Genomic DNA, 26,577 nt, shown 5'->3' on the forward strand with positions numbered 1-26,577 from the left:
TTTCTGGTTACTTGAGTGACATGCTCTCGTTTCCAATAGCAATCTGATCTGGCTTTAAAAATTAAACTTCATCTTAGTTAAAACAACCTCAGTTAAAAACAAAATGGAAGTTTAAAGCACTGGACTTTAGAGGTTGCACTTGGAAACTGAATTTAGCTCTGCTCTTCCTAGCGGCCCATAAACAAGGGGAAACGTGTGAATGTATATTGTTACCATTGCACAAAAGAAAGGTTCCATGTTTAGGAATTTGAGGTTCAAGCTATAGCTAGTCTTTTCCAGAAGAGAGGCAGTAGGACAACGGTGAGGGCCTTGAACCGGGAATTAGAAATTGAATCCTTCTTCATTTTTGCCCCTCCATTGTCCCATCAGAGAAATGGGGGAATCATTTTTTCCTCAGAGCTTGTTTTTCAGAGGAATAAGTCCCCACCTCCCTGGCTTTCCATTCCATTCTGTTCTAACTCCCCAGCTTGATGAGTGGTCAGGCAAGGGGCCTTAGGGAATCCACATCGAGAAGCTGTCCCGAGTCAGGAAGGCAGCTTCATGCCTGGAGTGGGAATTTACAGCCTGAATGGTGGACAGGTGTCCCCAGCAGCCAACCCTGATCACTATGCTCTCTGTTCCAGGTGGACAGGTTCCTGTATCACATGCGGCTCTCCGATGAGACCCTTTTGGACATCATGGCTCGGTTCCAGGCTGAAATGCAGAAGGGCCTGGGGAAGGACACCAACCCCACAGCGTCGGTGAAGATGCTGCCCACCTTTGTCAGGGCCATTCCAGATGGCTCAGGTGAGTGGAGCTGGGGGCTGCCAGGTACCCTGATCCCCCTGGTTCCCTCTTGGCTGATGGGTAACTGAAGTTTGCTTCTGTTCCCTGGCTTACCTGTCCCGCCCTCTCTCCACATCCCCCCACCCCACTGACTCTCTATGCTTCAGTCATGCTCAGTACCAAAAGTTTTTTTTTTTTTTTATAATAGTGTTTATTTATTTTTACTTGTGGACAGTTTGCTTTATTTATTTATTTATGGCTGTGTTGGGTCTTCATTTCCGTGCGAGGGCTTTTTCTAGTTGTGGCAAGCGGGGGCCACTCTTCATCGCGGTGCGCGGGCTTCTCACTATCGTGGCCTCTCTTGTTGCGGAGCATAGGCTCCAGACGCGCAGGCTCAGTAATTGTGGCTCACGGGCCCATTTGCTCCATGGCATGTGGGATCTTCCCAGACCAGGGCTCGAACCCGTGTCCCCTGCATTGGCAGGCAGATTCTCAACGACTGCGCCACCAGGGAAGCCCAGTACCAAAAGTTTTGAGCCAAAGTTCAAATGCACCTTGTTTCTTCCCTGCCTGCCTTAGCCCTACACACTCTGTTCCCTCTCCTGTTGGAGAATCCCAACACTCTTCCCCTTACGGACACCAGTTTGGCTTTTCCATCTCAGTGTAGAGGTTACTGCCTCCATCTGGGAAGCATCCCCATGCTGGATTAGGTTCTTGTCAGAGCGCCTGTCAGCCTGCTGTGTATGAGAGTCTCCCCACGGGACCATCACTCCCTGAGGGCAGGGTCTGTGTCTTTTTCACCACAGCGCTCTGAGCGCTGCGTAGTGCTTGATGCATACTAGGCCTGAAATATTTGTAGAATGCATAGTAAATGGCATTTCACTCCTAGGTATCTAGATTCTAGGCTATAGAGAGGAAGTGGTGGAAGATAGTATGACGTAGTGGCAAAAATATTAAATAATAATTGAAGAAACCTAGGTTCTAGGCCCAGCTCTGTCATATCTCAGTGACCTTTGGCAAAATGTTTAGCCTCAATTTTTCTATCTGTAACATGTGCTTTCTACTGCTGCTGTAATAAGTTAGCACAAACTTAGCAGCTTTAAACAACGCAAATTAACTTTCTTACAGCTCTGGAGGTCAGAAGTTTGCAGTGGGTCTCCCTGGGCTACAATCTAGGTGTTGGCAGAGCTGCATTCCTTCTGGAGGCTCTGGGGAAGAAGCTGTCTGCTTGCCTTTTCCAGCTTCTAGAGGCCACCTGCGTTCCTTGACTCGTGCCCCTTTCCATCTTCAAGCCCCACTATAGCATTTTCAAATCTCTGACTCTGACCCTTCGGCCTCCCTCTTCCACATTTAAAAACCCTGTGATTATATTAGGCCCAGTCAGATAATCCAGCATAATCTCCCAACCTCAAGGTCAACTCATGAGCAATTCTGATTCTATCTGCAACCTTAATTCCCCCTTGTTACATAACCTAACATAGCCATAGGATCTGGGGATTACAGTGTAAACATCTTGGGGGAGCCATTATTTTGCTTACCAGAGCCTAGAGACCTCTAGAGGGAATCTGTGAGGCCCCATCAAACTCCTTCACTCTCAGCCTCTGGGTAAAGCCATAGGAGGGAAAGGAACTGGTATCTACCAGGCACCTATTATGGTCATGCAGTGCTAGGGTCTCACTGTCTCGTACAATCCCTGTAAGAACCCCATGGTGTAACTCTTATCCTCAGGTCAGATGAGCGCAGTGAGGACCATGGGGCTTCCTCAGTGTCAGGGCCCCAGTTCTGCAACCAAGCTCCAGCAGGGGCTTTGGGGCTCTTGAAGGAGCAGGGACCGTTGATTGGATTAGCGGGCTTTGGGCCCCTCTGGGCGAATGCCTGGCCCCAAGTAGCTTGGCTCTGCCGTTTGAGAACTGGGAACTGTGATGGGAAAGACCCGTTCCCTTGCTGGTGGCGGTTGTATGGTGGGCAGTGTACCACCATGGAGGAACACAGGCTGTGGAGAGAGACAGTCCTGCTTTGAAATCTCTGCTGAGTTCTGACACTGCTCTTTGAGAATGCTGCGGGGACTCTGTCCTTGATAGATCATCTGGGGCATTCCGAGGAAGTACCTGAATCATGAGGTGTGTGAGGGAGGGAGCCCCAGGTCAGAGTCCTCCTGGCTTTTGGTGATTTGGTTCCTCTTGTAGAGGTGTGTCCCCAGAAGCAAGGGAAAGTGGCCTTTGATGGTGTGAGGCTACTGGCCAGGTGTGCCTTCCCGACCCTGGCTGCTTCAGGAAGGTTTGGAAGTGAAACTGACCAAGTTTTAGAAATTGCGTCCTCCTCAGGCCAGGAGACACCACCTCCTTTCTTCGCTGTCTCCTTAGAGCCTCTCATCACACAATAAATCTCACCAGTGATCCTGCTGCAGTGAGGTCCCTGGGCCCAGAGTCCCTGTGGAGCCAGGCGACCTTGTTAAGTCCCAGAACCACTGTACTCCTGTCCTCATTAGTAAAAGGGACGTGGCCAGTTTGTCCCACCAACTTGTACGGTCGTTAGGATCAGATGAGGTCATGTGGAAGGAATGCTCTCAACTATTCAAAATGTCCCAAGTCCTACAGAGCTCCTGGGAGCTGGTGGTATGATTTCATAATTACATCCTAATCTCTTGGGGCCTCCATTTCAGAAATGTATTCAATTTCCAGAGAAATCCTTTTGAGTTTGCCTACTCTCTAGTTTCCCCTCTTTCATCTGAACCTCCCTGAGAGGGGGTAACCTGATTGAGCCTTAGTTACCTCGCAGCCTGTCAGTCAGGGAGCAGTAGTTGACTGTTCTTACGAGTGCCTTAAAAGCATGGTTATTGTTTGTGCCTTCTCTTCTACCAGTCACAAGGGAAGGGGGACAGGAAGTGCCCATCTTGTGATTTGAAGGTGACAGTGGTTCTTCAGGCCCCACCCCAGCTGCCTCTCTTCTTGGCCTGTGTCTCCAGGCAGCCTCCTAGGCCTCCTGGAGGGTGAGCCTTGCAAGTTGAGCCCAGGAGCCCCAGTGTTGTCAGCTGATGGGCCCCGGGGTCTGCATTAGGACAGGGGTCCCGCACTTGCCTGAGCATAAGACTCACCTGGGACGATTCCTAAACATATGGCTTCTCGGGCTTCTCCCCCTGGAGATGGTGAATCTCCAGGAATATACACGTTCAGTCCTCCTGCGCCTTTGGGAGATGCTGCACTAGGGAGTGGGGAAGGAACACAAGCCCTGGCAATGGCATAGGAGAAGGAAACCCCTGGTGTCCACGGCTGCCTGGAGCCACTGAAAGATCACTGGAGGATCATCTACAGCTGGTGGATTCTCAAGGAAACCTCACCTTCTTGAAAGATCATTTCTTTTTTTTTAAATTAGTGTTCTTTTTATTTTTTAAAATTGCGACATAATTGACATATAACATTAGTTTCAGGTGTACAACATACTGATCAATATTTGTATATATTAGGAAAAGATCGCAACAGAAAGTCGAGTTACATCCATCAACACACACGGTTACAAATTTTTTTTTCCTGTGATGAGAACTTTTAAGATCTCTCTTAGCAACTTTCCAATATGCAATACAGTATTATTAACTATGGTCACCAAGCTGTGCATTACAGCCCCATGATGAGAAGTCATAATGATCTTAATACTCACCGTAAAGATCCTGATGGCCCCCGTGCTGCTGTTGCCCTCTTCTTCTAGGCAGGTCCTCCTTTCCCTGGGGTCCAATGAGTCCTTTCTCTGTGTCAGAGTTACAGAAGGGATCACACCATGTGGTTTTTATTAAAATCCTCCAATCTGGGCTTCCCTGGTGGCGCAGTGGTTGAGAATCTGCCTGCTAAGGCAGGGGACACGCGTTCGAGCCCTGGTCTGGGAGGATCCCACATGCCGCGGAGCAACTAGGCCCGTGAGCCACAACTACTGAGCCTGTGCGTCTGGAGCCTGGGCTCCGCAACAAGAGAGGCCGCGATAGTGAGGCGCCCGCGCACCGCGATGAAGAGCGGCCCCCGCTCACCGCAACTAGAGAAAGCCCTCGCACAGAAACGAAGACCCAACACAGCAAAAATAAAATAAATAAATTAATCAACTCCTACCCCCAACATCTTCAAAAAAAAAAAAATAATAATTATGTTTTTTTTTTTAAAAAAGCCTCCAATCTACCCTGGTTGGTGTCAGAGGCGTTTTCCCCAAATCTCAATCAGGTCTTGGTTAAAATCTTTCTTAAGGTCTTTCTGTGGCTCCCTCTCACCTGGTTAAATCCCAGATTTCTTGGAGGTGGGGTGGCTTTTCCAAATCCTTCCTAATTTAACCCGAGACTGCCCGCCAGTCTCATTTCTGTCACACGTCCCTCCTGCTCAGAAGCGCAGACCTTTCCCACCCCAGGCAATCTCATTCCTTTGCTCCTGGCCTCCTCTCCCTGGACCCCTGCTCTCCTCTGTCTGGCTGGCTGACTCGCTCTCTTTCTTCATCACTCAGCTCTGTATCACCTCCTCTGGGGTGGTGACTCCTGCTCTGATATAGTAGACACTGCTCCCTGTGCTTCCCACAATCAGAGCACGTGCCCTACTGTGTGGAAGTGGTTTATTTACTTGCCTGTATTTCTGATGGGCTTCCCAGGGGGCCCACAGTCTTTCGTCTTTGCATCCCTAGCACCTGGCATGTCACTTGTCACAAAGTCAGTGCTCAGTAAATGTTCATACGTACATGGATCATGTGATCGACCCTCTTTCCTGTGCAACACTTGTGATAACACCTGTGAAAGCAACTCTTGCTTGGTACATGATGAGTGCTAATAAAGTTGCACAGGATTAGGTCCTTGGAGTCCCTGCCTGAATAAATGGCTCCATCAGGTTCCTTTCAGGGCTGATCTAGGGAGATAAGAGTCTTGCTTTCCAGGAATCTCCACAAAAGCAAAATATCCAGCTGGCTGGGTCTATAAATGAGGCCCCTAAACCTTGTTCCACGGACCTGCAGCAGCAGCTTGTTCAGAAATGTAAAATCTCAGGCCTCACCTCCACTGAATCATAGTCTGCATGTTAACAAAATTCTTGGGCGACTTACATGCACATTAAAGTTTGAAGAACGGTGCTCCACGCCATTGGGAGGGCTTGCCGCTACTTCCTTGATTGCTAGGAACAGAGAAACCCAGTCAAGGCAGGTCAGGAAAGGAGGCTTGTAGTACAAGGACACATAAACCCAAAAGGGAGACACACAGGACCTTGTGGGAATCTGAGGGCAGGAACCGTGGTGCACTCAGGCTTTAAGGGAACTGGAACTTAGGCGTTTTCCTCCACGGTTTCAGCCTACATACATGTGGCCACCTTGGCTACCCAGCCTACCTCTGATGTTTGGGATGCTTCCACTTCAGTTTTTACCACCTACTAGCAATTTCCCTCTATGTTTTATTTCACATTTCACGAGGAGTGAATCTGAATGGCCAGCTGGTTCCTTAGATTCATGCAGCTGTGTTTAGGGTCACATGGTACCAAAGAAAGGCCACTTGGGTGACCAGATTTGTGGTCATGGAGTTTCACTTACACGTGCCTTGGCCATATGTCATGAAGCATGCCAGGTACATGCAGCCACTTTTCCAGCACAGATAATTCTATACAAAGACTTGTTGGTTCAAGGGTTTGCACACATGGGTTCCCATCCCGTATCTGTGGCTGATGCGGAAGATACTGGCAGGGTCCTAGGCAGGAACTCTGGCTGGAATCTGAGTTGAAGTCATCAGGGTGGGCTGCCTCACCCCAACACATGTGTCATTTCCACCTTTTTATTAATAGCATCTGTCTTATACTGGACTCAGTCAGGTTACATTTTCTCCTTTTGGAGTGGCTCTGGCCCAAAATATTAAGCATCCTTGCTCCTTAAGGACCAGCATTTGGTTCTTGTCTCCTTTCCCTCCTGGAGTGTCTCCTCTCTGCCCATAAGACTGAGGCTCGTGTGGGGCTACTTTCTCTTCCCTGCACTCCCCCTGCCTTTTCTGCCATATGCCCATTTACCGGAGTATCAGCTCTCTCCTCCCTGTTGCCGGGGTTGTGGCGGGCTAGAATAAGCTCCACCGTCAAGGCCCATTTCTAACACCACCTGCGTGAAGGGAGTTCACATTTGCCCTCTCCAGATGAATGCGTTTATTCCCTACTGGATGGCCCGGTGGACAGGGCTGAGGCTTCAGAGGCAGGCAGACTTGGGTCACACCCCAGCTTTGCCCCTTGGAGGGCACAAATCAGCGGCCACACTTCTGGAGTCTTGGCGCGTGGGCATAATGATACCTGGCTCGTGGGGTGGTTGTGAGACTTCGTGACATTTATTACAGTTCCAGCTTCGAACACAGAGCTTGCTATTTAGCAGACCCTCAATAAATGATAACTTTTTCGGCTTTGTTTCTTAATAGAAAACGGGGAGTTTCTTTCCCTGGATCTTGGAGGATCTAAGTTTCGAGTCTTGAAGGTGCAAGTCTCCGAAGAGGGGAAACGAAATGTCCAGATGGAGAGTCAGTTCTACCCAACACCCAATGAAATTATCCGAGGGAATGGCACAGAGGTAGCAGGGCAGGGGCTCTGTGAAGGTGGGGGAAGGCCTTGGCATCAAGTTCCTGGGTGACCGTGCCTTAGCCCCGTGTCCTGTGCTTTCTCTTCTCTGCAGCTGTTTGAATACGTAGCTGACTGTCTGGCAGATTTCATGAAAACCAAAGAGCTGATGCAGAAGAAATTACCTCTTGGCCTAACCTTTTCTTTTCCCTGCAAACAGACTAAATTAGAAGAGGTAAGGCTGGTGCAAGGGAGGGAAGGAGCTGGATAGGATTTGGGTTTGGGGCTGGAGAATGGCACGTGCAGGGATCAGGCTGGGAACAGGAGAGATCAGCAGGAGTTTTCTTGTTTGTTTTTTCTTTTTTCTTAAACAGTGAGGTGGAATTGTGAGGCAGGGAATATGCTAACATGGCCGCCTTGATTTTACACTTCCTAGGGGCGCAGCACAGGGACCAAGATGGTTTTCACCACCAAGCTCAGTGGTTCTCAGACCTTGGTTGCGTCGGAATCCCTGGAGGGTTTGTTAAACACACATCGCTGGGCCCCATGCAGGAGTTTCTTAATCAGTGGGGCCTTAGATTTGTATTTCTAATAGGTTACCGGGTGATACGAATGCTGCTGGTCTGGCGACCACTCTCAGAAGCATTGGCACAGCTAACTAGAATAAGAGGGGGAAGACTTGGGGAGTCTCCCTCTGTAGTGAGCGCTTAGGAGGAGGACTGAGGTGGGGTCACTGGAGTGACAGTGTTACTGGACAGACCCAGCACCTGGGATGTATAGTCTCAGCTGTGCCACTAGCCAGCTGGAGTCTCCGGTAATCCATCTCTGTGTGCCTCAGATTTTCAATTTGTAAACAGGGAGAAGGCAAAGCTGATCTTATGTGAATCTGTGACAATAAACAAGGGGCCATATAAAAGGACAATGAGCTTTCTGGGGCCAGAAGGTTATTGTCACAAGTCAGGTCTCCGCAGGCTACTCCTGCCTGGGGTGGTGGTCTGTGAGCTCCTGCTGCACAGACTGGTCATGACACCCAGCTCATAGTCAATTCATGGACCACCTTGACTTGGGATGTGTTTGATATTGTTGGCTTGAGCTGCTTATTGATAGTGGGATAGTGGAAAGGGAATGGGTTTTCACGTTCCACAGACCTGGCTTTGAATCCTGGCTCAGAACAAGTTGCGTCCCCTGGGCAAGTTACTTAACTTCTTGGGTCCCTTGTTTTCTTATCTGTAAAACAAGGATAATATCTACTTGCTGGGCTGAGGTGAAGCTTAGACAAAGCATCTGTAATGCGCTGAGCACTGTGCCTGGTGGATCAATGGTAGCTGCAAGGTTTTGACAATTGTCCCTATACAACTTGTCTCTTCATTCTTTTGTACCTTGTCCTCCAATTCCACAGATGTTTCTGGAGGGCAGGCACTATTTTATATTGTTCTTCCTCTCCATCCCCAGGGTCTCTAGCACAATGTCTTATATTTAATAGCTATTTGATAACTATCTGACAATTAAAAGGTGCAACCAATCATTTATTAGATTCCGTTGAATGGGAATTTGCCATCATCTGTCTATATGGGAGGTGGGCTGAGGTTTACTTTTTAATTATTTTCTTGAGAAAGAATTAGAAAAAAATAGTGTGAAGAAGGTTTCAGGGAATGTTAGAAGAGGCCAGGTGGAGCTTCGCTTGTGTTTGCAGACTGGAAGAGCAGAGTTCCCCCGAGTCAGTAGGGGAAGTGGGAGGAGTCAGGAATCAGGCCTCAATTCACCAAAGTTAAACACCTCTTATTTGAGCTTAGGAACAGAGACCTCAGGAAGGAGGAAGATGATGATGATGATGGTGATAATGATAGACTGTATCTTAGATTTTGACACTGTGTCTTGCACTCTGATGAACGCTTTATGTGTATAACCTCATTTAAATCCCAAAGCAATCGTATGAGGGAGATATAATTATTTCCACTTTATATTTGAGAAAATGCAGTTCAGAGAGATTAAGAGACTTACCCAAGGCCACACAGCCAAGAATGGCTCAGCCTAAGCTCACAAACTCCCTGACCACACTGACTTTCCAAAAAGACACAGGTCTAGAATGTTGTTTAAAATGCCAGCAGGTGCCTGAAAGCATTTTGACCCATTTTGTGTTGTATCCCAATGAGGGTTTTCAGAGGACATTTAAACGAGGCAAGGGTGGCTTGATTATATCAAGGAAGGGAAAAACTTTTTCTCTTCAAAGTCTAGTTGAATTACCTGCATTTTATAAAATTTCCTCCCAAGCTGCCTTTCAGTGAAGTCTAAAGTAGAAAAGCTTCAGCCACAAGGAAATGCGTTAGTAATAATAACCGAGAGCGGGCATAGCTGTTACCGTGATTCTGCTGCAGATGTAGATTTGTGACATGAAAATAAGGGCTTTGGAGAAGGTGGAGTCTGATCAGCCATGTAAGTGCAGAAGGAGGTGGGAAGGGGAAGACTTCTTATGAGGAGGTATGGCTAAGGGGGATTCTTTGTAAAACTAAAAAGTGGTTAAAGATCAGGGCATTGGAATTAAAGCAGGATGTGAGTTTGTTGTTGCTGTTGTTTTGTTTGTTTAAGTGAGGGAACGGAAAAGTCTTAGCCAAAGAGAAATTTCTTTGTGTGTGTGTGTGTGTGTGTTTCTGATGATAAAATGGTAATACGTTTTCAAGGTAGGAAAAAGAAGAGAGAGGAAAGAGGGTAGGAATTGAAAAGTTTAAAGAAGAAAATAGAAATCTCCTTTAATCTCAACCTTCAGAGATACGCCCTACTAGAATTGTTGGGTTTTCCTTCCAGTCATCTATATTAAATACTGGTGTTATACTGTATGTGTAATTTAAAAATATGTAGCTGTATGTATAGCTCTTTTTTCACTTAACAATATATAACATGCATTTATTCCCCACTCCCCCATATATACTCCCCCCAACAGGTCCCACATTGTCCCTAGCATCCTTTTTGGGGGGACACCACCCTACAATCTCTCACTCCTCTGTCTGGTGGGGCAGGGATGTTACCATAGCCCATGAGGGCAGAATTTAGAGCTACCACTAGGTAGCGCTGTGGTGCAGGGAAAAACCTGGTCACTGGGGGGGTGCGTCAGAGACCTATGTTCCAGTTGGTCTCTGTCCTTCACTCGCTGTGACACCTGGAACAGCTTCCTTCCTCTCTAAAGCTTGGCTGCTTTATCCATAAACTGAGGGGGTGGGGATGGTCAGGGAGTCAGTAAGTTTGGGCTCAGCTCCTCTTGACTATGTGACCTTGGGCAAGTCTCTTAATCTCCAAGTTCTCTTCCAGTCTGAAAAATTCTGTGATTATTTGCTATGTTAGACATGAAACTCTCGAGAAACACCAGTTGTAAGCAGAAAATTGATAATGCAAATTGAGAACTATTTTTCTAAGTTGAAATGAAGTCCCTGAGGGAGTCTTACAAGGTAACACGTCAGTTCTGCTTTGTGGACCTGGCAAACCAGGCATCCTGCACACATCATGCGTCTACCGTATGCCGGTACTTCTATTAGAGCAGTCGTGTGACAGAGGCAGGGAAGTGATGTTTCCATTTTACAGATGAGTAAACTGAGGCTCAGAGAGGTTAAATGACTTGGACAATGTCTTATGAATCTAAGTGTTCTGACTCTGCTGCCGTTGTTCTTTCTGCCCCTATGTATTATGTTTTAAACTGCTCAGATGAGAGTAATAAACATGTCAAAATTATTAGAAAAGGCCTCTGGAGAAATGTTGAAAGGATTGGTGTGATTCAGCTAAAAGAAGAGAAGGCCACAGGGGGATATACTTTAAGCATGAAATTTCTGCAGTTTCAGAACTGAGTGCCTTCCTTATTTTGTCTGGATCTGAAATCTTCCCCCAGGGTGTCCTGCTTTCATGGACAAAGAAGTTTAAGGCGCGGGGAGTTCAGGGCACAGACGTAGTGAGCTCTCTGACCAATGCTATGAGAAAACACAAGGTAAGGAATCCACCTCCGCGTGGGGAGGTCTCCCAGTTCTAGCCCCTTTCTCTTGCGGGGGTGAGGGGAAGATGTGGGGGAGGGTTATCTCCTACATGCCTGCCCTCGAAGGAGAATCAGAGACGGATTTGATCTTAGGGAAGGTCTCACTGTAGCACAGACGCTGCCGATTTGGATGAACCCACCTGTGAGCCTTGGCATGTGGAGAGTGTTCCGATCACTGTTGAAGGGTGACCCGCACTTCCCTGGGGCCTCCCCAGCTGCCACAGCCCCTCGGGGGTCTTGGTTAGACCTGATGCTGTGTGTTATGTTCCAACCGCCACCTTTCCTCTATGAGGCTTGAAAGGTCACTTTCTCTCCTGTCTGGCTCTTGATCCCACTTTCCACTCTCTACTCATTGCGTATTTCTGTTTGTTGAATACATTTGATGATAATTTAAAGAACTATAAAAGTATAAAAGCAAGACGTGCTCCTTGCAGAGCTGAGAAGTACACAAATAAACCCAAATGACTTGCTACCCTGACAGCATGAGGAATATATTGATGTATACCCTTCCAGTCTTTTTTCTCTTTAAAGTTGCTCTCATGTTCTTTTGTACCCTTTGTTTTTCTCTTATTGTTTCCATTTTACTTTAAAATGCTCCCCCAGACCTTGTGGAACCATGGTGTAATAACCCGCGGTGACTTGGTAGAACGGGAAACCCATGGTGGTGCCCACGGAGTGGACTTGCCTGAGGCTGGTTCAAATGTCCCCATGGGCAAGGACTTCGGTGTTTTCTCCTGGAAGCACTATTGCTCCTAGGATAAACACACTTTTCTCAGGGTCCCTCAAACATGGGCTGGAGTCCTGGTGATCGGTCCCTCGTATTTTCATTGCTCAGAGGCTTTCACCCGCAGAGCAGGAGCATGAGTTCCACTCTTCAGCTCCCAGCTGCTCTTTCTCTCCCCCGAACCTTGACAAAGGCCTTATTCCTTACAGGCAGACCCAGAAGGCAGGATCTAGAGATTGTCTCAACCAGGCACCTTCACTGCTTTTGCTTCCTCTGTGGGGAAACATAAACGGATAACACCTCCCTCCCTCCCACCCACTGATGCCCTCTGGGACTTGTGTTCCAGCAGGACTTAGATGTGGACATCCTGGCTTTGGTCAATGACACCGTGGGGACCATGATGACGTGCGCCTATGATGATCCCTACTGTGAAGTTGGTGTCATCATTGGTAACTCAATTTGACTTCCTTTGTGGAGGAGGGTGAAAGGGGTTGGTTTGGGGCTTATTTTCGGGGAACTCTGAGTAAATGCTGTGGGAAGGTTATTGGCACTTTCTACTCAGAAGAAGCAACATAGGGAGATGGAAAATTAATATACGCATTCATTCAGCTAGTGTTTACTGAGTGCCCGTTGTGTGCCGGGCTTCGTGCTCTGCATCAGATTCTCAGTGGTGAGAGTCCCAAAGGTTCCTGTGCTCATGAAGCTTTCAGCGCGGAGGTGGGTGAGAGACCGAAAAGGCCTAAACAAGTAACATAATTTCAGGTGGTGGTTAGTACGATAAGGAATATAAAGCAGGGTGATGTGACTGAGAGTGACTGTGGTGCGGTGGTCAGGCCGGGCCTTGCTGAGAGGTGACATTCGAGCAGGGACCTCAGTGATAAGGAAGAGGGAGCGAAGCAGAGCTGGTGAGGAAGAGAGTCCCTGTGGCCTCTGAGGTGGGAATGAGTCCGGGGTGCTCGAGAAACCCTAAAAGGCTGAATCAAAGCGAGTGAGGCTGAGGGTAGAAGGCCTTTCACGTGAGAGAGTGGACAGGATTGGGCAGGTGGCCTAGGACACGGAGCACAGTCACTGGAAGGTCTTTGGCTTTTACCCCAGGGGAGACAGGGCACGGGAGGACTTTGGGTGGCGGATGGATAAGTGGGGTGTGCATTTTTATTTATTTTTTAATTATAAATTTATTTATGTTTTGGCTGCGTTGGGCCTTCGTTGCTGCGTGTGGGCCTGGACCAGGGAGGCCGCAGTGCAGCGGGGGTGTCTGGTGGGTGGTCCCAACACCTGAGCTGGGAGGGGCTCTCCTGGAGGGGTCCATGAGAAGGCTGTGCAGGGGACAGTAAGGCCAAATGGACCGGGTTTATAGGCTGTTCTCAAACATCCCTGCAGCTTCCCTTTTCCTTTACCACTATTGGGGGAATTTTTCTGAATTGCTTTTCCTTAATTTCCAACTCACTCTCCTCAGCCTGACTTTCCCAAAGGGCAGGATCTCTACAGCGGAGGGGCTTGATCTGACTTCCTGTTTCTGGAGCCCCACACCTCTGAGTGGGCCTGGTGCTTGTCTGTCATGGCATCTGCTACTGCCCACTGTGTGCGTCTTAGCGACTGTGTCTGGTAACCTGCCAATTGGGTGCCATGCCTAAACAGTGTCTGTGCCTTTCTGAGAAAAGCGTTTTCCAAATATTCTATTACACTCTGATTCTCTACATCTCTTATTTCTCATGTTGGCTTTAAAATTCTGACACCAGGGTATCAGCCAGGGGAAGATACTTTAAAAAAAAATATTTTTTTAAAACAACTTTATTGGGGAATTCCCTGGCAGTCAGTGGTTAAGACTCCGTGTTCCCACTGCTGGGGACCTGGGTTTGATCCCTGGTCGGGGAACTAAGATCCCGTAAGCCACGCGATGTGGCCAAAAACAAAAACAAAAGCTTTACTGAGGCATAAAATCCTCTCATTTAGTTGTATAATTCAGTGATTTTTAGTGAACTTATAGAGTTTTGTAACCATCACCACAATCCGATTAGCACATTTCTATTATCCCAATAGGTCCCAAACCTACTGGCTGCAGATTGTGTCCATCTGCAGCCACTCACCACTACTCAAGTGTCTGAGGTATTTCCTTGCAGTGAGTTTGTGTTTGAATAATGGCATGTTGCTTTCTTATGTGATAGCTCATCACTGTCAAAGATAAGGATGTAGCTTATGCTAGGAACAATTTGTGGCAGGCTATGAGTAAGGAATATTTTTAGTATCAAATAGAGAAGAAGCTAAGTAGCATAGGGAAAGGATTAAAAATATGACTGTGGGTTGGTGATTTTTTTTTTTAATATATTTACGAAGTTTGGTTAACTCATCCTCCTCTTAGTAAATATACTGTCAGCTTTCATACATATTCATCAGGGACTTCTTCACAATTGACTCCATTGATAACAGCAAACCATTAACACCCTGACAAGTGTAGTCTTGGCATGTCAGCTTTATTCCTCATGAACTCCCCAGCTGGCCAAAAGCTGCTTCCCTCAGCGAGAACCAGCCCCCGGAGTGGATCAAAAGCACTTTGTGATGCGTTCAGAGGACTCGGGCAGTTGAGAGTCCCCTCTGTCTTTGTCCAGCTGGGAGCCCTCACGTCTGTTTTCTCCCTGATCCCTCGTCCAGGCACCGGCACCAACGCGTGCTACATGGAGGACATGCGCAACATCGAGCTGGTGGAAGGCGACGAAGGGAGGATGTGCATCAACACCGAGTGGGGGGCCTTCGGGGACGACGGGGCCCTGGAGGACATCCGCACCGAGTTCGACCAGGAGCTGGACCTCGGCTCTCTGAACCCCGGGAAGCAGCTGTGAGTACCCTGCGCTGTAATCTGGGCATCGGCACCAGTAAATGTCCACTTACTCAGGTCTGCTGTATCCCTGGGAGGCTTCTTAGCTGGGACTCGTTATCCATCACAGGGAGTTTATGAATCAAGGCTTGTATTTCAGTTTCACTGGACAGATGAGGACAGTGAAAGCCAAGGAAATTGAGTGATTCGAATTCAGTCCAGAGGGAGGGGAGATACGGCTGTGAACTAGGTGTCCTGCCTTCTTGGCGCATTTGGGTGAGTGGCCACAGAACAAACCAGTGCAGCCTGAGGAAGCACACACTCCTCATCTGTGTTCCCCTTCCGCCCCGCCCCCTCCTTCTCCGAGGCCTAATCATGCAGCACCTGGTGTGAGTCCCTCTCAGTCTCAGGTCTTGCCGAGCCTTTCTCTGCTCTCATCCCACACTCACCTGTGGTATAAGTGTTCAGGGTCTGCCTCAGCTCTGCCTGTGTGCTGAGCTCCCTGAAGGCGGCTACACCTGTGATTTTCCTTTCGTTTCTACACATAGGGTCTTACACATTATTGCAGTTCATTAAGTGTTTGTTTAAAAAGAAAGTGTTGAATGAAAAAACGCTTAAAATTTTAAAAAATAATTTCAGACTTACAAAAAAGTAGTGAAAATAGTATAAAATTCCCTTTCACTCAAATTCCCTAATAGTAACATTCTCTCTCTATGTATATGTATATACACAGACACATAAAATACACATATACATAAAATACACATATGTCTATATAAAATTATTTTTCTGAACATTTGAGACTAAAATCGCAAACATCCCTTCACCCCTAAATACTTCAGAGTGTATTATCTGAAAAGAATTACATTCTCTTATATAATTAAAGTATAATTGTCAAAATTAGGAAATTAACACTTAATCAGTTCTAATCTCTCATTTACAGATCTTACTCAAAACTCACCTGCTGCCCCACTAATGTCCTTTATAAAAAAAAAAATTGTCCTGGTCCAGGTCCAGGATCACACATTACATGTTGCTGCCGTGTCTCTTTAGCCTCCTTTAATCTTCTGTAATATCTGTTTGGTTTTCATGATCTTCAAGCATGCAAGCCATTTATTTCACAGAATGTCCCTCAACTTGGATTTGTCTGACGTTTCCTCATGATTAGATTCAGGGGATGTATTTTTGGCAGGACTATCACACAAGTGGTGTGTGTCCTCCCCTGGGCATCGGATCTGGAAGCACGTGTTGTTTGTTCCGTTACTGGGGATGCTAACTCAGATCACTTGGTTAAGGGGATATGAAAGAGGTTTCTGCACCATAAGGTTATTATTATTCCCTCTATAATGAATAAGTATCTGGTGAAGAGATACCTTGAGACTATGTAAATATCCTGTTTCTCATTAAACTTTCACTCTCTAGTTTTAGCATCTATTGATGAATTTCTAGATCCATCATTCCCTGTAGGTTATTAGTTGTGATTCTGCTATAAGTAAGAGCTTTCCTATCTCCTCCATTTATCTACTTATACTAATATGGATTCTTTTTTAATTTAATGGGTTATAATTCCTTCCTATTATATTTCTTTTGATATTCAAATTCTTTTCAGATTTAGCCAGTGGAAGCTCCTTCAAGCTAGTCCCTGTGTCCTTTTGACATGATTCCATCACTCTTTAAGTACTTCCTTATTTTCTGGCACAGTAAGATGCTCTAGGCTCACCATGTACTTTCCCAGCCCCAGCCCTGAAATCAACCATTTTCCCAAGAAGCCCTGGTGAATAAATATTTTAAGTACCTCCTAGAAACCACTCAACACTAGAAGTGCATACCTGGGGGGCAAATTTCTGCTTTGGATGCACCTGGTCCCCAGCACACACCCATTTCACTGGTGACATAGAGCAGCCACAGCCCAAGGAAGTGGTGCCCTTTTGGGGACTTTATCATCCTCATCCTATCCACTTCACTTAAAATAAATTCCACTCCCCCAAACCCAACCTGGATTTCTTTTGATTGTCTTGTTTCTGCAATGTTCTAAGACTTTATATGAAATAGATAAAGTTGATTAGGAAACAGGTTGCCCTTGATTTTGTATCTTATGTTTGCAGAATAAAAATTATATTTAATAGTTTACTTGGGAAACAGTAAGTAATTGCTTGTTGTATGCAGACTGAGAGTCCAGGTGTAGGTAGCCTGGTGGGATATTTCATCCATATTATTGTAGAACCTCTCTGGAACTATCCAAGCCCATCTCACAGACACAGCATGTTTCTCTCTTGGGCAGAAACATGTAGGAGTTGGAAGCATTTGAAATTTGGATTTGTCATGCTCTGGTTGGTGATCCTGGGAAAGTACCTGAAGTCTCTGAAGTTGAGATTCCTTATGCCTAATATGAGAATGGCACCCCCGTGGCCAAGGGTGATTTGAGATAAAGATTTTTGGAATCAAGCACTTTGTGATCAGGAAAGAATCTTCGGTTTCCTCTAGTTTAGTCCTCGCCTTTTACAGGTGAGAAGAATGTAGCTCAGAGAGGATGAGTGGGCTCCCAAGGGTACCCCAAGCTGGGACAGGGACTGAGGCCTCCTGACCTGTAAAGAGGTCCTTCCACTACTTGTGCTCCAAACCATGGGCTGTGGCTCATGGGCTTTGGGAAAGGATGCTGCATAACCAAAGGCATTGCTGCCACTGATCTGTTCACCAAATTGTAGGTTTGAGAAGATGATCAGCGGCCTGTACTTAGGTGAACTCGTCAGGCTCATCTTGCTGAAGATGGCCAAGGCAGGCCTCCTGTTTGGCGGCGAGAAATCCTCCGCTCTCCACATTAAGGGCAAGATTGAAACACGGCACGTGGCTGCCATGGAGAAGTAAGCTGCTGGCAGGGTCCCTTCCACCTTGACTCTGTGGAGGGTTAGGGTGGGCAACCAAGGAGTGGTGTGCTCGTGGTGGTGGTGCACAGAAGGAACCAGATCTTCCTTCTTCACAGGACGATTTCATACCTGGACACAGCTTCAGGTGGATTAGCAATGCCTGCCATGCCTCACATGTGGCTTCTTGTTGGTTTCAGCAGCCAGGGATTCTGCTGTCGGAGGTCTGCACCCTCCTCATGTTTTGTTACCTTTTTCCTCACTGAAGTGGTGACGTAACTTTTTTTTTTTTTTTGGCGGTGTGCTGGCCTCTCACTGTTGTGGCCTCTCCCGTTGCGGAGCACAGGCTCCGGACGCGCAGGCCCAGCAGCCACGGCTCACGGGCCCAGCCGCTCCGCGGCATGTGGGATCTTCCCGGACCGGGGCACAAACCCGTGTCCCCTGCATCGGCAGGCAGACTCTTAACCACTGCGCCAGCAGGGAAGCCCGGTGACATAACTCTTTTAGGGTCACAGACCCCTTTGAGAATCTGATTTAAGTTCTGGACCCTTTACCCCCAAAATGCACATTTGCACACCATTTTGCTTATAATATCAGGGCATCCTTGGACCCGTTAAAACCCAAGCATGGAATCCAAGTTAAGAATTCCTGCTGTAGCAATAACCTTCTCTACCTGGTGCTGTCAGGGACTGGCTTTGGCTTTGGCTTTGGTGATTAGGGGGCTCACACAAAGGTGTGCAGTGGGGAGCTGACTGGTGGTGGTGGCTGGCCCCAGTCGACCCAGGATCCTGTTCCTCAGGCTTAGAAACCCTGGCATTACCCTGATTTGCAATCAGCTTGGATTCTGAGTTCAACAAGGTGACATCTGACTTCCAGAGTCTGTGTTTATGCAGAGCTTGGCAGAGACTGAGTTTCCGTCAAAGGCAGTATAGCACAGGATGCTTAAAAGGGTGGGCTCTGTAATCGAACTGCCTGAGTTCAAATCCTGCCCCTTGCACTTACCAGCTTTGTGCCTGTGGACAGGTTACCTACCCTGTCTGTGCCTCAGATCCCTCTTCTGTGCAATAGGATAATGACAGTACTCCCCCCAGGATTGTTGTGAGGGCAGAGTTAACACATGTCAAGTCCTTAGACAAGCACCTGGCACATAGTGTGCCATAAATAGTGGCTGCCGTGATCACTGGTGAAATCGTCATTATTATCACACGACTATGTGCCAGCCTGTTTATTTTCACAGTCCTGAGAGGTGGGAATGCTGGCTCTCTGAGGGGGACTCCCACGGGATGGAGAAGTGTGGTCCTCTCATTCCTATACCCTGGCTAGGTATAAAGAAGGCCTGGCTAATACAAGAGAGATCCTGACGGATCTGGGCCTGGAGCCTTCAGAGGCCGACTGCGTCGCGGTCCAGCACGTCTGCACCATCGTTTCCTTCCGCTCAGCCAATCTCTGTGCAGCGGCCCTGGCAGCCATCCTAACACGCCTGCGGGAGAACAAGAAGCTGGTGCGGCTCCGGACCACGGTGGGCATGGATGGCACACTCTACAAGATCCACCCCCAGTGAGTGCTGGCCGCCGGCCCACACCCCCTGCAAATGAGTCCAGTCTGTCTGCTTGGAACCGAGTCCAGTTTTGTCTCTAAACTACGCTGCTTCTCTGGGTTGCTGGACCCAACTGCCTTCTGTGGTTCTGAGATTACAGGGGAAGGGGTGAATTCAGAGATTACATTCATCTAGCTGGCTGGGTTGCTTTAGGGGATCATTCTTAAAGGAATATTCTGCTAAAACCAATTGCCCGACTAGCAAAGCCGTGTATTTATCCATCTGTCTATCCATCTATTCATCTATCTATCCATTATTATTATTATTAAATACTTGCTATGTGGTAAGATTGGAAAGTAAGATACACCCAGTTAAAAATGGGGAAAAATCAGGATGGCAGGGGTTGCCAAGTCCACATGAAAGATACCAGTAGGAAGACAGTATCGTTTGAGTCTACTTGGGGGGAAAACAATAACAGCAGTAAAAGACACTATTCAACTATTCATTCTTTCATCGCTTTTATCCTTTTGCCTTTATTCCTCAAAGTTTCATTAAGCACCTGCTACTTGTCAGGCTCTGTTGTAAGCTCGGTAACAGAGCAGTGAAGAAAACCCAGTCCCTACCCTTATGGAGCCTAAGTTCTGTTGGGTTGGCAGACAGTAAACAAACAGGGAAATGAGAATTTCCCAGAAGGAGGGAGCACAAAAGTCCCTCTGACTAACAGAGGTGTTATTGGAAGTCAGGTGGGTACACCTGGGAAGAGCTAGGGAAAGAACCCTTCCCCCTTGGGCAGAGATGATGTTCAGCCAATACATTACGTGTGGACATGCCCTACTGCTTACAATATTAGTGATAAAATAACCACTTCTTTGAGCCTTCCAAGTGTCCCTTCCACTGTCCCAGCTGCCCTGGTCCCTACCCCTAGTCACTCCCATCTTCCCCCTCCATCCAGCAACTGAAGGGGTGAGCCTTGGCCCAGCAGGGCTCCCCGGGAGCCCGTTCCTCTGCTACACCTGTGTCTGTTCCTATTGGCTGGGCCCGGGCCTTTATGATTTTTACATATTTTGCCATCCCCCCTCCACCTCCAGATACCCAAAACGCCTGCACAAGGTGGTGAGGAAACTGGTCCCGAACTGTGACGTCCGCTTCCTCCTGTCGGAGAGTGGCAGCACCAAGGGGGCCGCCATGGTGACCGCAGTGGCCTCCCGCGTGCAGGCCCAGCGGAAGCAGATTGACAAGGTGCTGGCTTTGTTCCGGCTGACCCGAGAGCAACTTGTGGGCATTCGGGACAAGATGCGGGTTGAGCTCGAGTACGGGCTGAAGAGGGACACCCACCCGCTGGCCACGGTCAAGATGCTGCCCACCTACGTCTGCGGGATGCCAGATGGCACAGGTGGGCCGTGCACAGCTCCCTTCTCTGATGGGCCACCCAGAGCTCGTATCAAAACTCCATAAATCCAGTTAGGTCTTTTTTTTCAAGAGCCTTGGGTTCATGTCTGTAATGGAGGGAGGAGGGTTGGGGTAGAAGGTTAGTACTCTGCTCAATCTGTTTGCTTTGGCTGATCCACGGCACTGGCAGTGAAGATTACCTAAGTTAGGTTCCATGTGTGTGAAGACCCACATGCTGTTCCCAGGGGCTGCCATCTGGACACTTGGAGTGTCTGGCTTGTCTTCCACCCTCTTCTCTGGCTCTCTTCTCTCCTGGGGCTTGGCTCTCTTCCTCTCCCCTCTCTTCACTTTCTGCCCCTGACTTTTCCGATACTTGATCCTTCTCCTGGTCCTCTGTGCTCGTTTGACGGTAGCCACAAAACAGTGAGGTCAGTTCTTTAGACAGGTTACTCCACCTCTTTGAATCTCATGAGTCTCACCCAGATATAATGACCTTTGTAAAATGCTTCATGGCTTTAATTTGCTTTTGAACGTTTAATTTCATTTTGTGCTCACACCTACTCTGTATGTTATATAAAGAGAATGATTCCCATTTTATGGATGCCAAAACTGAGACTCAGAGAGGTTAGGTGACATACTCAAGGTCACACAGTTGTACTTGGAATCTCTCAACAACAAAGATCTTTTCTAGAGCCAGTATCGTTTGAGTCTACTTGGGGGGAAAACAATAAGAGCAGTAAAAGATGCTATTCAACGATTCATTCTTTCATAGCTTTTATCCTTTTGCCTTTATTCCTCAAAGTTTCATTAAGCACCTGCTACTTGTCAGGCTCTGTTGTAAGCACGGTAACAGAGCAGTGAAGAAAACACAGTCCCTACCCTTATGGAGCCTAAGTTCTGTTGGGCTGGCAGACAGTAGACAAATAAACGCCAGGTGATGCCATGTAATGACAGGGCTATGAAGAAAAATAGACCACCGTCAGGGGTAAGAGAACTGTCTGAGAGTGAGGTCGTTGGCAAATTCAAGGAACAGCAAAATGACCAGTGTGGCTAGAACAGAGTGAATGAGGCAGGGAGAGAGGTGAGGAATCACACAGAACAGACTGACATGCTCTGCAATGTCAGAGAACCGAGAGGCACTGCACTGGGGGGCCCTGGACGGTGATGGACGTCAGACTCAATACAGTTTCTTATTAGTCAGGTGGGGGTGTGAGAATCCAGGGAAGGGGCGAGCAGGACAGAAGAATCATTTCATGCTCAGGATGAACAGCTCCTCTAGGCCATATGACAGGATGGAAGCACCTTCCCGAGTCCATTGTAGTCAGGTAGCCTGGCCTGGATTCACCCTCAGAGCCTCCCTGAGCATAAGTATCATGTGTGGCCTTTACCAGACAGCAAGAAAAGCAGGCTGGCCTCAGATGGGCTCAGGGTGCCTGCCCAGTGCCCTGACACTGTGCTTGGTGACCGCCACACCCCTTTGGCCCATGAGCCCCAGGCAGGCAGGCTCTGGATCTGCTCACTTTCAGCATCACCTCTTCCTCCCAATGCCTGCACACAAGGCCCTGCTTGGTGCGTGCTGGTGGAATGCAGCCCCCACTTTCTCCACCACAGAGAAAGGAAAGTTCCTTGCCCTGGATCTCGGGGGAACCAACTTCCGGGTCCTCCTGGTGAAGATCAGAAGCGGACGGAGGTCAGTGCGAATGTACAACAAGATCTTCACCATCCCCCTGGAGATCATGCAGGGCACTGGCGAAGAGGTAAGTGCCGGGCAGGGGGATCCGCACTCCGAGGTGCCAGCCTGCCACCCTGTACAGTGCAGGCCTGGCATGACTCCCGCTCTCTGCCTGCAGCTGTTTGACCACATTGTGCAGTGCATCGCTGACTTCCTGGACTACATGGGCCTCAAGGGAGCCCAGCTGCCTTTGGGCTTCACATTCTCATTTCCCTGCAGGCAGGCGAGCATTGACAAGGTAAGACGGCCCAGCCTGGTGGGTCCATTTCCTCCTACACCTGGGGAATCTCGAGACAGCTCTGAGTCACTGTTCATTTTATTTCGGGGTCTCAGGTTCAGGGCAGCTGGGGAGACATGATCGAGAATTTGGACCATTTAAGTTTTTTCTATTTACTGTGTCCCCTTTTCATTATTATTGTTTCTTTGATTGAAGTTTACAAAATAATTTAGTGTACTATACAATAAAGGGACACTTGGATAAGGCTACTGTTAAAAGAGAGGTCAAATCATATTATCGAGAGATAAGAAGAGGTAAGGACCAGTTAAGGCCAGTTATAACTCTTAGTCTACAATATTACCTGGGTCTTCCTGTGTAAACAGGGAAATGCAGTAGGTCGTAGGGTTTTTCTTGTCTGATGAACAAAAGCATACCAGTGCCTCAGAAGAAATGCATTTCTTTCCTGATATTAGAATTTCAGGAGTTTATCACATAGGCACTTACCTAGTTGACATTGAAGAACATCACAGATAATGATTTTAATACATTATTCATAATAATTTAGAAATGTACATCACAAGATTTTTCTTGGAATTCTTGGATAAAAGCACCATTCACCAGCTTATGGAGAACAGAGTACTCTCTCTTGCTCTCTGATAGGCTTATGTCAACCAAACTTACAGGACTGGCATAAAAGCAGAACACCACTCCTCAATTTATAGAGAGAACTCTGGTCAGCACAGCAAGTCAGCCAGAGAGCTCATGACAATAATAAGAATGACACCAAAGATTTGTTAAGATTTTGTCTAATCCAGTCAATGTCCCCATGATGTACACACTAGTTTTGCTTTGTTTATTTTACCATTTCTTATTGTGGTAAAATAGATATAACATTTACCACTTTGTGTTTAAGTGTACACTGGTACACTTAAAAAGTACAAGTGTACTGTGGCATTAAGTACACTCACATTGTTATGAAACTGTCACCACTATCCATCTTTCGAACTCTTTCATCTTCTCAAACTGAAACTCTATACCCATTAAACAATAACTCCTCACTTGCCTCTCTCCCAGCCCCTGGTAACCTTTATTTTACTCTCTGTCTCTATAAATTTGACTGTTCTAGGTACCTCATATAAGTAGAATCATAACAGTATTTGTTATTTTGTGACTGGCTTATTTCACTTAGCATAATGTTCTCAAGGCTCATCCACGTAGAATTTCCTTCCTTTTTAAAGCTGAGTGATATTTTATTGTATGTCTACACACTATTTTTTTTTTTTTTTTGCGGTACGCGGGCCTCTCACTGTTGTGGCCTCTCCCGTTGCGGAGCACAGGCTCCGGACGTGCAGGCTCAGTGGCCATGGCTTATGGGCCCAGCCGCTCCACGGCATGTGGGATCTTCCCGGACCGGGGCACGAACCCATGTCCCCTGCATCAGCAGGCGGACTCTCAACCACTGCACCACCAGGGAAGCCCAGAAAAAACTTTTGACAAAATTCAACACCCATTTATGATAAAAACTCTCCAGAAAGTAGGCATAGAGGGATCTTACCTCAACATAATAAAGGCCACATATGACAAACCCACAGCAAACATTGTTCTCAGTGGTGAAAAATTGAAACCATTTCCACTAAGATTAGGAACAAGCCAAGGTTGCCCACTGTCACCACTGTTATTCAACATAGTTTTGGAAGTTTTAGCCACAGCAATCAGAGAAGAAAAAGAAATAAAAGGAATCCAAATCAGAAAAGAAGTAAAGCTGTCACTGTCTGCAGATGACATGATACTATACATAGAGAATCCTAAAGATGCTACCAGAAAACTACTAGAGCTAATCAATGAATTTGGTAAAGTAGCAGGATACAAAATAATGCACAGAAATCTCTTGCATTCCTATACACTAATGATGAAAAATCTGAAAGAGAAATTAAGGAAACACTTCCATTTACCACTGCAACAAAAAGAATCAAATACCTAGGAATAAACCTACCTAAGGAGACAAAAGACCTGTATGCAGAAAACTATAAGACACTGATGAAAGAAATTAAAGATGATACAAACAGGGGCTTCCCTGGTGGCACAGTGGTTGGGAGTCCGCCTGCCGATGCAGGGGACACGGGTTCGTGCCCCGGTCCTGGAAGATCCCACATGCCGTGGAGCGGCTAGGCCCATGGGCTGTGGCTGCTGAGCCCGCGCGTCCGGAGCCTGTGCTCTGCAGCGGGAGATGCCACAACAGTGAGAGGCCCATGTACCGCAAAAAAAAAAAAAAAAAGATGATACAAACAGATGGAGAGATATACCATGTTCTTGGATTGGAAGAATCAACATTGTGAAAATGACTATACTGCCCAAAGCAATCTGCAGATTCAATGCATTCCCTATCAAACTACCAATGGCATTTTTCACAGAACTAGAACAAAAACGTTCACAATTTGTAAGGAAACACAAAAGACCCCGAATAGCCAAAGCAATCTTGAGAAAGAAAAACAGAGCTGGAGGAATCAGGCTCCCTGACTTCAGACTATACTACAAAGCTAAAGTGATCAAGACAGTGTGATACTGGCACAAAAACAGAAATATAGATCAATGGAATGGATAGAAAGCCCAGAGATAAACCCACACACATATGGTCACCTTATCTTTGATAAAGGAGGCAAGAATATACAATGGAGAAAAGACAGCCTCTTCAATAAGTGGTGCTGGGAAAACTGGGCAGCTACATGTAAAAGAATGAAATTAGAACACTTCCTAACACCATACACAAAAATAAACTCAAAATGGATTAAAGACCTAAATGTAAGGCCAGATGCTGTCAAACTCTTAGAGGAAAACATAGGCGGAACACTCTGTGACATAAATCACAGCAAGATCCTTTTTGACCCACCTCCTAGAGAAAGGGAAATGAAAACAAAAATAAACAAATGGGACCTAATGAAACTTAAAAGCTTTTAGACAGCAAAGGAAACCATAAACAAGATGAAAAGACAACCCTCAGAATGAGAGAAAATATTTGCCCATGAAGCAACTGACAAAGGATTAATCTCCCAAATTTATAAGCAGCTCAGGCAGCTCAATATTAAAAACACAACCCAATCCAAAAATGGGCAGAAGACCTAAATAGACATTTCTCCAAAGAAGATATACAGATTGCCAACAAACACATGAAAGGATGCTCAACATCATTAATTATTAGAGAAATGCAAATCAAAACTACAATGAGGTATCACCTCACACCAGTCAGAATGGCCATCATCAAAACATCTACAAACAATAAATGCTGGAGAGGGTGTGGAGAAAAGGGAACCCTCTTGCACTGTTGGTGGGAATGTAAATTGATACAGCCACTATGGAGAACAGTATGGAGGTTCCTTAAAAAAGTAGAAACAGAACTACCATACGACCAAGCAATCCCACTACTGGGCGTATACCCTGAGAAAACCGTAATTCAGAAAGAGTCATGTACCACGATGTTCATTGCAGCACCATTTACAATAGCCAGGACATGGAAGCAACCTACGTGACCATCGACAGATGAATGGATAAAGAAGGTGTGGCACATATATACAATGGAATATTACCCAGCCATAAGAAGTGAAGTCATACAGAGTGAAGTAAGACAGAGAAAAACAAACACCGTATGCTAACTCATATATATGGAATCTAAAAAAAAAAAAAAAAGTGGTTTTGAAGAACCTAGGGGCAGGACAGGAATAAAGACGCAGACGTAGAGTATGGACTTGAGGACATGGGGAGGGGGAAGGGTAAGCTGGGATGAAGTGAGAGTGGCATGGGCATATATACACTACCAAATGTAAAATAGATAGCTAGTGGGAAGCAGCTGCATAGCACAGGGTGATCAGCTGGGTGCTTTGTGACCACCTAGAGGGGTGGGATAGGGAGGATGGGAGGGAGACGCAAGAGGGAGGAAATATGGGGATATATATATATACATATAGCTGATTCACTTTGTTATAAAGCAGAAACTAACA

The 26,577-nt window shown here is 46.9% G+C and overlaps 1 protein-coding gene across 7 annotated transcripts in view; it reads left to right on the forward strand.

The window, feature by feature from the left end:
• Positions 1 to 26,577, forward strand: part of HKDC1 (hexokinase domain containing 1) — a 53,553-nt gene that overhangs the window by 15,038 nt on the left and 11,938 nt on the right. For 6 of the 7 annotated variants that reach the window (XR_007471419.1, XM_049697281.1, XM_049697280.1 and 3 more), the window contains 11 exons: positions 624 to 786; positions 7,163 to 7,311; positions 7,414 to 7,533; positions 11,173 to 11,268; positions 12,384 to 12,486; positions 14,687 to 14,870; positions 17,555 to 17,710; positions 19,034 to 19,267; positions 20,336 to 20,640; positions 22,248 to 22,393; positions 22,487 to 22,606. Coding sequence is in view for 6 of the 7 variants with exons in the window: in XM_049697281.1 (XP_049553238.1) it covers positions 624 to 786; positions 7,163 to 7,311; positions 7,414 to 7,533; positions 11,173 to 11,268; positions 12,384 to 12,486; positions 14,687 to 14,870; positions 17,555 to 17,710; positions 19,034 to 19,267; positions 20,336 to 20,640; positions 22,248 to 22,393; positions 22,487 to 22,606 (1,776 nt within the window). In the remaining variant the exon portion in view is untranslated. The remainder of the gene's footprint in view (positions 1 to 623; positions 787 to 7,162; positions 7,312 to 7,413; positions 7,534 to 11,172; positions 11,269 to 12,383; positions 12,487 to 14,686; positions 14,871 to 17,554; positions 17,711 to 19,033; positions 19,268 to 20,335; positions 20,641 to 22,247; positions 22,394 to 22,486; positions 22,607 to 26,577) is intronic. The other variant, XM_004280794.3, reaches the window with a different exon arrangement.

The sequence above is a fragment of the Orcinus orca genome, chromosome 14 (assembly GCF_937001465.1).
Source record: "Orcinus orca chromosome 14, mOrcOrc1.1, whole genome shotgun sequence".
Classification (NCBI taxonomy): Eukaryota; Metazoa; Chordata; class Mammalia; order Artiodactyla; family Delphinidae; genus Orcinus; species Orcinus orca.